General features: G+C 40.0%; 1 protein-coding gene across 5 annotated transcripts; it reads left to right on the forward strand.

The window, feature by feature from the left end:
• The first annotated feature begins 607 nt into the window (after positions 1-607).
• On the forward strand, positions 608-9045 carry LOC308090344 (serine protease FAM111A-like). 5 transcript variants are annotated; one of them, XR_013933610.1, is made up of 8 exons: positions 617-733; positions 1290-1404; positions 2606-2680; positions 3304-3378; positions 4010-4101; positions 4707-6872; positions 8407-8709; positions 8744-9045. XR_013933610.1 is itself a non-coding variant. In XM_080435474.1 (6 exons), the coding sequence occupies exons 2-6, from the start codon at positions 1299-1301 to the stop codon at positions 6531-6533; spliced, it is 2175 nt and encodes a 724-aa protein (XP_080291600.1). In that variant the 5' UTR covers positions 617-733; positions 1290-1298; the 3' UTR covers positions 6534-7309. The 5 variants fall into 5 exon arrangements, 1 of the variants encoding a protein (XP_080291600.1); XR_013933608.1 differs by having other exon boundaries at positions 608-733; positions 1293-1404; positions 8407-9045; XR_013933609.1 differs by having other exon boundaries at positions 8407-9045.
• The last annotated feature ends 1524 nt before the right edge of the window (positions 9046-10569 follow it).

Raw genomic sequence — 10569 nt, forward strand, 5'->3', positions numbered from 1 at the left:
CATCAGATATAATAACCTGTTCCGGGCCCTGCACTTTTTCCATTTCCATTGAAAAACACCCTCTTTTGGGTGGTAATAACAGGTGGTCTTTATTTTGTAATGGTATTCTATCAAACATAAAGAGGGAAATGTATATTAGTGTTAGAAAAAAATACACTAGTCTTCTAGCAAGACCCCCCCCCCCCCCCCGCATGTACACACACACACACACACACACACACACACACACACACAATGGTTTTGTCTCAATCAATATAGCTTATCAGTGAGTGAGTGAATGTGTGTGGCGGCTGTCGCCCCTCCTTGTTCTTTGTTTCATCCTTACCGATGTGTTGCTATGACAACTGAATTTCCCTTGGGACCAATAAAGGTCTGTCTGTCTGTCTGACTGTCTGTCTGACTGTATGCCTGTCTGTCTGTCTTTCCATCATCCATCCATCCATTCATCCTATTTCATTGTGAAATGAGATAATGGGGAACAAAGTCAACTAGGGGTTAACTATGCTGACTGGCTCGCTCATACTACACCCCTTTCAGGAAGTGTGTGACTGTGACGTATAGGTGCAAAGGTCGCAGGGGATTCAAACGGAAGGCGGGAACATCACGCAGAACATCACTCGCACAGTCGAAAGTCTGAACACTTCTACTGCATGTGGTTGGAAAACAGGAGGAAGACAGACAAGAGGACATTCATTTATCTCTCCATTTCAAGGGAGTAACTGTTCATGGAAGGGTAAGTTTATTTTTTGTGTTAGTTTTAAATTTGCTGTCTTAGAAATGCAACTAGAATATGTTTGTAAATTTCAGATGTCACCAGCTTTCCATTGATTATAACAATATACAATATAGGCTAGGCTGCAACAACATATTTATGGGCATTATAACTTAATAACTGTCATCCCAAATAAAAAGAGATTTCTTTGCATTGTTATGTGTAGTGTAACCAATGCCATACCGTCTACCAAGCTAGAATATGAGACCTTTCTTCAGTGTTTTATACTACCATATCCTAAACCCACCCTTAAAGCTCCCATCCATAAGTATATCATGCACAGTATACATCTGCTGCTATGCCCCTGCATATTATCTCAGGTACCATGTGATAAAAATATGTAGATAACTTGTTTTGTTTTTTTTGTTCTCTTGTTTGATCTGCCCCCCCCCCCCTCTTCCCTTTGTTCTTGATGAGATTGATAACATTGGTTCTAAGTTGTAATGCAAGCTTTCTTTTATGTTTTTATTATTATTATCTTGTAGCCTAATGTTAATTGTGTGTGCTTTCATTTCAGCAGACTACAATGCCTTCCAAAAAGGGGAGTCTGCAGCAGAGACATAAAGAGCTGGCAGCTAAGGGGAAGCTAAGGGAAAGTATGCAGAACTGGCTGAATCCCAGCAGGCTAACAGGTGAAGCATTAGAAATGTCAAGTTATCATTTCCTACATAATTAATTTAATGTGAAGCAGACCTGTTTTCTCAAACCTTTCTTTCTTTTCTTTTTCCTTATTTTTTCCTTTTTTAAGTTAGAATCAATTAAGTGAAATTAGAAGTAGTGAAACAACACAAAAAAGAGAGAAAAGCAACCTGATTACCCTGGGAATGCTCAAGTTTGTGTATGCTTAGTATAGTGCCAGCACCAAGTGCGGTTAAATTGGGTAGGGCTGTGTCAGGAAAGGCATGCAGTGTAAAACTTGTGCCAAATCAAATAATATGTGGACCATAGGAAACAGATGGAAACAGATGATCCACTGTGGCGGCCCCTGACGGGAATTAGACGGAAGAAGAAACAAAAACAATTGCAGACAAAATTGGGACTGGAACACTATAAAATTTAAGGTGATAAATGATTCTCTCTCCTGAGAGATGAATTGGATGAAATTGGTATCTAGTCAAGTTTTTCAAATTGATTTGGAAACTTTGCATTTTCTGACAAAATGGCTGTGGCTTGTGATTGAAAATGGTGAGAACTGCAACAAGCTGGGCGGCACATGCAATCAGTGCACTGCCCTAGCTAGAAAGAAAAAATGTTCTAAATACTTTGAAAAATAAGTTTTCAAACATTTTCAAAATAGTGAAAATAGCCAATGTACAAGTTGTGAGCTTGAACATCGGCTGTTTTTACTATTTTGAAATAGGGCTTAAGCGGTTAATAAATGTCTATTTTGGGTCTCGAGCTGAAAAACTTTGGGAACCCCCTGGTGGTTTATACTGTAGTGTTCATAGTGATGTTTCTGATGCTTTAATGCCACATTGTCCAGGAGTTGATTTCCTTGAAGTTGTCCTTAATGCGTTGTTTGTTTAGCAGTTTTAATGCCTCTGTTTACAGTATCTACCCTGGCTCTCCTGGGGGCCTCTCTGTCTCCTGATCTGAGTGCTGCATCCTGGGCTCATACTCATACACTGCTGTTGAACTAGGGTTTCTGGTCTGATCAGATTTTTTTTATTGTGTAGTTAATTGTCAATGCAGAAATGTATAGATTATACTGCAATGTCTGGTGTTCAAAGAGCTCCCACTAGTGTGCTCAAAACTGTAGTCATGATCAGGCTTCCTCGATTCTGCACTTGGTGCTGTGCAAAATTGTATTCTTAGTTCTGATTCACATTTTAGGTGAGACACAACCACAAGGCTCCAGAGCAGAGAATGAGGGAGAGCATGCAGAGCACCAGGCAACACCTCAGACAGGTACATATGATGGTGGCATTGGCCGATTGTGAGAGGGATACTATTAAAGTAATGTTTACATATTACATATTTGTTGACAAAACTAGATATAGCCTACTTCAGTCTAATTCATGTCCATGAAAAATGTATGTGGCTACAAAAAAGTGTTCACTTGTCTTTAGTGCATTTTTTGCAGTTTCAAGTTGATGATTCAGTCAGACATCCAGAATTGAATTGATTAGTTTGATGATTTTGATTGATTGAATACTTTATTAACAGTTTGCAAAAAAGGTATACTGGTACAGATTTATACAAAATGATGCTAAAAGGATAACACAAAAAAGGCCAGGGCTTATTTCCATTGAGGTGTATTCAATTCATCGAGACATTTAAAGACAAACAATAATATACAATAATATGCAAAACATATATACGGGTAGTTATAAAAAAGAAAAATATGTACAGTAAACAGTTGGGAGGTGTGGGGGGGGGGTCATTTCCGGTGATACGCTTAGACTTTTTAACTGTTGAACCAGCAAAGTACAATTTGAAATAGTAGTTCTACCATGCCAATGCGATTTTGAATGGAGAATGCTGTGGACAGTGATGGCATTTTTATTCTGATAATAATAACTCAATTTAAGGTGAGGCGCAACCACAAGGCTCCAGAGCAAGGAGTGATGGAGAGCATGCTGGGCATCAGAAGACACCTCAGACAGGTACGTATGAGGGACGGTGGTCATGGCAGAGTGTGAGAGAGTTCATATGAATAAATAACATGTCAGTTAGAATGGGATGAAGAAAGATAGATGCTGTGGCCAATGGTATTCTTATGGAGTTCCGTGATGGGCATGCACAAATATGGAGTCTATGCCAGTCTATGATAACATCAGCGTACTCCATACAGTATATGGCGATTTGCGGTTCTATCTATATTTTTGGGAGATCTGCTGATCTTCCCACTTGGCGCATCATCACGCCCTCGGATCCTCACCGATACACACATCGATTTTAGCGGTCGGATTGGCGGGTCTAGACAATCAGATCTCCATATAGGGCGTATCAGTCGGATCGGCAGTTCTAGACAACCGCCTATCTGACCGACTCGACGTCGTGCACAGCAACGAGGGTTTTAAGTCGGTCGGTCAGGCGGTTTTCGACATAATGTGAACTACAGTCACATACACACACAGACGGACCGAGATTTATAGATGCATTTATAGTAGGATAAATGTGCAATATATTTAGCATTTTCAAAATGCACTATTTTAGGATATTTATTGCATAGTGACTTGTATGTATTGTATGTATGTATTGCATGACAAATAATAATCCACATTTCTCCAACAGGTCGAACCGCTTTCGCCAATGTAACGAATCATCAGCAGGCAATACCACCCAAAATGGACACCAAGAAAATGAAGTCCGAACCAAAGGACCAGGTAGGCCTAGCATTTTTCTGTACTATGAACCAAAACACGTTTTATTTTCAGTAGCTGTCTCGGTTTCCCTTATATGTCATTCAAGTGGTCTAATATACAATTTTGCACAAATCAGTTGTATTCTTCTTTATTCCACTTTTGTAACTGTACAAGTGTGTATGACCCTTCAGCACAAGTACTAATCTAGTGGTCTCTGACAGTTATCATGTGCATTATATTACATTTGTGTATTTCCTGTCCTAATATCTAGACAGTATTCCAACTTTTGAGTTTCAACATTTGCTGAAAAGCTCATAAATACAAAGATGTATAGCTATATAACAACACATTTCTAGATATAGAATATTATAATAAAGCAGCAAGCAGTTCAGCTATATTCACTCACTTAGAGGTGTTTAATTAGTTTCTATGAAAGCGTTACCTATATACATGTAATTCACTGGCTTTTTCAAGTTTCTTTTTTTAAATGTATATTCTCTTTGGTATTGGGCCGACGTTGCATGTGGACATATTATGTGTAGTGTTGCTATAGGGGAGAATGGATAATAGAGGGACTGGAGGAATATGTTGTACTGAAATGAATGACTGTTCTTTTCTTTGCGCAGGACGAAGAGGCACATACCCATTCCTTTTCATTTTCCATTGGAAATGGAAACGGCAAACGGAGGAAAGTAACCTGTGACAGAGCCCAGACCATTACAGATGCACTAAAGATAAACCCAATATTTGAAAAGAATGCCCAAAAAAATGAAGACAAAGAACCTGTCTTTCTGAGAGGTATGCCTGCTAAAGCTATCAGCACACACTTTCCATGCTGTTTAATTAAACCAAATGAGCATCTAACTATTAGATATAAAAAAGCTGAGGGAATCCCTGAACACCCGAAGAGTGAAAGTGGTTTTCCCCAACACAAGGGGAAACCAGTCGTTTTTCATGTAAAAACGAAAGGGGATGACAACATAACGAATAAAGTTCTGAATAGCATTGAACTGAAGCGCATAGCTGAGGAAGTTGATGTTTATGCATACAAAGGGGAAAAGGTAGAGGACGCTCTAAAACGAGATGGGCGATTCAAAAGTGATATTTTCAGTCCCGGCTATGCACTCAAAGGCATAAGCGATGAAATTATCACTGACATGACCAGTCTTGTTGATGATCTTGACGGCATAACATTCAAGATCACATTGGATGAAAAGAATGCTCCACTAGAGAGCCAGTCAGATGGTATTCCAAATGAATCTCCATCTGATAAAAATACCAATTCTCCACAGCAGTCAGCAGCAAATGTGTCAGGAAATACTGATTTGCCAGAGCACACAGCTCTGGCATACTGTACTCCTACTCTGGCCAAACCATTACCAATTCCAGATTCTGAGGAAATCATAGGTCTCCTGCGTGAACAGTTTAAAGAATTAGTCAAGCAGATGAAAGGCAGAGAAGGAAAACATACGAAACGGCAAAAGCTCTTCCGTGTTGAATATGGAACAAATGTGCAGACTTGCAGCGAAGTAAAAATGATGAAGCAGCTAATGGTCTCTGCTGACTCTGTTTGTCAGGTGAGAGTAAATGGGAGGGGAGTAGGGAGTGGTTTTCTCCTGTTTGATAAGTTCATCCTCACAAACGCCCATGTGATTTTTCCAGTATTGGAGCTGATGCAGGAGGTCACAGTCTCTTTCTCTTTTGAAGATATAGTGACGAGAGACCAGCTGGATTCAGTGCCAGTGAAACCTGAGGTTGTTGTCTTTGATAGTTTTAAGGATGATTCAGGATGTTATCATGATTTGTCTTTGTTGGAGCTTGACCCATCCCCAACCCAAAACCTACCTCCTGGGTTGTTAATAGATTTCGCACCCCCACCTCCGAGGGGTGGAATCTGTATTGTCGGCCACCCCACCGGAGGAGTGAAAAAGTTAGACCCATGCTTTATCATTCCAGTTGGTGAGCGTAGAAACATTTGGGAAGAGGATTACATTCAGCTCATTACTGGTCAACACTTTGACGTTGCACCCCTGTTTAATCCAAGCCCTCCGTTAGCTTATCATACGTGCTTTTTCTATGGGTCTTCTGGCTCACCTGTCTTTGATGAGCATTGTCGTGTTGTTGCAATGCACACTGGGGGCTATATCAATGAGCCCCGGAGAGGACAGCCCCAGGGTTTGATTGAGTATGCCCAACCCTTGTCACACATACTTCAGAGAATCATCCTCCAAATAGTGGAAAGGAAGAGGTTTGATGTACTTGAGGCATACCTCATTCACAAGAATGACAAATGCGTCAAAGTGGAAGAGAATGTGAAGATAACAGTGAAAAGAGAGAATCGCATGGAATTTCTAAACATTCTTGAAACCTATGATGGAGACTCCGAGAAAATCAGGGCATTTATACAATTCTTCTGTCCACAAGAAGAATCGGAGCCCATGGAAACTGAGTAGTTTAACTGAGTAATGAATGACTGCATACACTGTTGCAGGACTCATAGGTGGCTACAGTAAGCATATACGTAGGCTTTAGATTCTGTTGTATATTTTTCGGAACAATATTTGCCTTTCAGGATACACCGGTGTTGTTGTTGTTTTTAAGGTATTCCTTCTATACAATGCTGATTTTCTTCTACAGTTCTTAGAACTTAGTGGGTTGCCTGATATCAGACTGAAGTCTGATATTTAACTCGTGAAGTGGGCACATTCCATGTCTCGACCCAGTCACTGTGTAACTGTGACTGAGGTTTGACAGCAGGGTTCCCTGTATGTTAGTTCTGTATTCATTTATTTGTATGTCATACTACAGTACGTTTGCATCTTAATTTTCTGTTCATAATCACTTATGATAAATAAATAATAATGGTAAAATCCAGTCAAATTGATATTTTTAAAACCAGTGAGGTAAAAGGGTTATAGAGTTGGAAAAGGCCATCATAGTTTCTAAAGCTTCAAATTGTATGTAACTAGAAGTTCTGGGCAGAATTCTAGTACCCCCACCCTAACCCCCCCAAAGAAAATGTCGTTTGGGGGTACAAAATCATGGGATAAAAAAAAAAAAAAAAAAAAACCCCAGAGCGTTTAATAAGCGAAAAAAAAAAAAGATCCCCCAAAAAAGTTTTTACATTTTTACCAATGCATCGCGTCCTGCCGTCCTCCCTCTCTCTCCATCTCCTTGTCTCTCTCTCTCTCTCCCTGTCTTCCTCTCTCTCCCTCCCTCGTTCCCTCTCTCTCTCTCTCTCTTTCCCTCCCTCCCTCTCTTCCTCTCTCTCTCTCTCTCTGTCTCTCTGTCTCTGTCTGTCCGTCAGCGAAAATTCTCTCTCGCTGTTTGGCTGACTATTCTCTCTCTCCCACCCTCCCTCTCTCTCCCCCCTCTCCCTGTGTGCGCGCATGGCTGTCCCCCCCGCCCCACCCACACACACACACACACACAGAGACGTGCGTGGTGTCACTGTCTCCCCGTTTTTTTTGCAATACAAAGCCTTGACTACAGCACAACAGATCTGTGTGTGTGTGTGTGTGTGTGTGTGTGTGTGTGTGTGTGTGTGTGTGTGTGTGTGTGTGTGTGTGTGTGTGTGTGTGTGTGTGTGTGTGTGTGTGTGTGTGTGTGTGTGTGTGTGTGTGTGTGTGTGTGTGTGTGTGTGTGTGTGTGTGTGTGTGTGTGTGTGTGTGTGTGTGTGTGTGTCAACATACGCTGGTGGGTGAGTACGCACCGTTTTTCGCCTTCAGCCAATTGCAGTGCATTTTTGCCACCTCCGCGACTAATGTGATGCAACGGGACTTTTGAGATGGCCATGCCCAAAATAGGGTGCCTTATTCGGATACATGCGTGTGAGTGGCCGCCCCTGGCGGTTCTCTGAATTTTTATTTTTAAATAGGCTCTGTCATGATTAATTGACCACACATATGAAGTGAAACAACTAAATTCTATCCAAACGATATCTTATAAGTAAATTCCGTGCCTGTTAGAAGAAGTTTGAGAGCTTTGTGAAGTTGAAAAGTCCGGAGAAAGCTGGCCAGAGAAACAATGGACCGAAACAATGGCTGCCGTTCGTGTTTGAGCGACGACGCTGATAGGCTGGGAGAGTGAGGTTGGGTTGGGTTGCCATGTCATGTCCAGGTGTTGTAAGCGTGAAGTGGGTGTAAATTGGTTAGAGAAAGTGCGTCGACGCATGCGCAGTGCGCAGCTTTGTGTTTTTTCATGAAGCTGGTTGCTTGTTGCTCGCGCATGATCTGGCAACAGCGGTGCATACGCATGCGCAGTGCGCAGTTTTTTTTTCCCCCACCCAGGTACAGCCAGTTTGCGGATTGTAGTATAGATAGCAAGTAAATCAGATTCCAAACATATTTTTCACATAGAATCCATTTCTGCTTGGGTTTGTATTGTGCATATTTAACAGTAACACAACATAGAATCTGCACATTTTAATAAATCATACTATGCAAATTGTATCAAGTTTAACTTTTATGTACTGTCTTTACGGTATGCAAGCAAATAGCAAAGCATTTCTTTTTACTAAATGAGCTTAAATGTGCATTCTGTGCATTATTTTGTGCAATGAATTTGTATGTACTTAATTAGCATTTTCTACTTGATGTTTTTATGCTTTTAGTTTATCTTTAAACAATTGTTATCATTGGAAAAAACTGAAGGGAGAGTTTAGATTTTTTTTTCTCTTGCTAGCTTACATGTGGTAAGCTGAAAATAAATATTGATACTGGTATGATCATTGAAGACAGGTTTTCCAGTTGAAAACACATCATTTTTGTTGTACGACGAGTCGTTCAATGAATTATAAATTTGTCTTGCCTACTTTGCTCATTTTTAACAAAAATCTCATTGCTGTAATCAACCTTCCTTAGTGGATAGTCGCTTGTGATGTCCAATGTCATCTATTAAAGACTGTCATCAATAAAGTTACAAAATTATGCTTTTGGATTTGTTTGTACTGTATATGACAGACAATAAAGCAAACAATTACAATATGCAATGTGTTTTAATGAGAAGAAAACAAATACATTGAGAAAGAAGTGTACTCACATGAGTAAGATTAATTCAATGTTTTTAAATGTCTTGTGGAGTACAGTACAGGGTACCTAATACAGCTCAGGGACAGGTGTGTTGATACTACAGCAGACGTTTAGATAAAATAGAAGATGGTGTGTGGGTTCTTCTATTTTATCTTTTGTGAAACGATGTAAGATGTTTTAACTCTGAAAAAATTACTTTGATGTGCTTTCTATGATTGCTATCACGTGGTGGTTTTATTCACTTTTCATTCAAGCTATAAGCCCTACGTGTTTGCTTACGTTTGCATATACTTTATTATAGTAGGCTGCATGCATGCTCTCTCAAACCTCTACAACTGAGCCAGGAAGCAGAGTCTTCTATCTCCTAAAATATTCATGTCTACCCAATTGTGCACTCACTCCACTGGGTCCTGGGTTGCTGCTCGCATCTATTTCATAACACTGGTGAATGTGGTGATCAGGAGCATGGCACCCCCTTACCTCCAGGACATAATGCAGCCCGGCACCCCTTCCTGCACGGTTTGATCCCCATTCCTATTTTCCAAGCTTATTTCTCTTAAAAAATCTCAGAAAATAACAGCAATTCTAGAATACTGTTTTCTAGTATTCATAGTTTATCAAACCCTGGCCCTGCCTGGCTGTCTCTCTGACCGTCTTAGCCAAGCTCTTCCCCTACATGCAGTGGTGGAAAGTAACTAAGTACATTTACTTAAGTACTGTACTTAAGTACAATTTTGAGGTATTTGTACTTTACTTGAGTATTTACAATTTCCAATACTTTTACTTCTACTCCACTCATCTCAGAGGCAAATATTGTACTTTTATTCTTTCTTTTTTTTTAACCTTTAGTATACTTGTTACTTTTCAGATATAAATCTGATAAATATGATATTATGAAACATACATTAACCAGTTTAGCCCTATTTTATGCCTAGGCTATTTGAAAATAGCCGATCTGCAAGCTCACAACGCGTCGCATTGCGGCGCGTTGTGAGCTTGTAGATCTGCTATTTTCAAATATTTTTGTACTTTTACTTTTGGTACTTTAAGTACATTTTATGCCAATACTTTTGTACTTTTACTCAAGTAAATTTAGAATTCTGGACTTTTACTTGTAACAGAGTATTTCTATATTGCAGTATTGGTACTTTTACTTGAGTAAAGATTTTGAATACTTTTTCCACCACTGCCTACATGTCATAAATGTTAAAGAGGTGGTGCCATGGTTTTGCACTTTTTCTGTTTTTCATGTGTCTATGAGGTTGATAGAACTTCATTAAGCCCCCTGGTGGTGTTTTTATGGTGTTTTATGTCTTCTCTGACTATTTTGAGTTTCTTCCTGGAGGCTGAAACCTTGAGGGTCAAACGTGCCAATAGAAAAACAGCACTTTAATGACGCAGTCAAATTATACTCCCCCTCATTATCATAACACAACAGGTGTGGGCATGAGGAGGAGGA

Source organism: Gymnoscopelus braueri (genome assembly GCF_963280865.1).
Source record: "Gymnoscopelus braueri genome assembly, chromosome: 8".
Classification (NCBI taxonomy): domain Eukaryota; kingdom Metazoa; phylum Chordata; class Actinopteri; order Myctophiformes; family Myctophidae; genus Gymnoscopelus; species Gymnoscopelus braueri.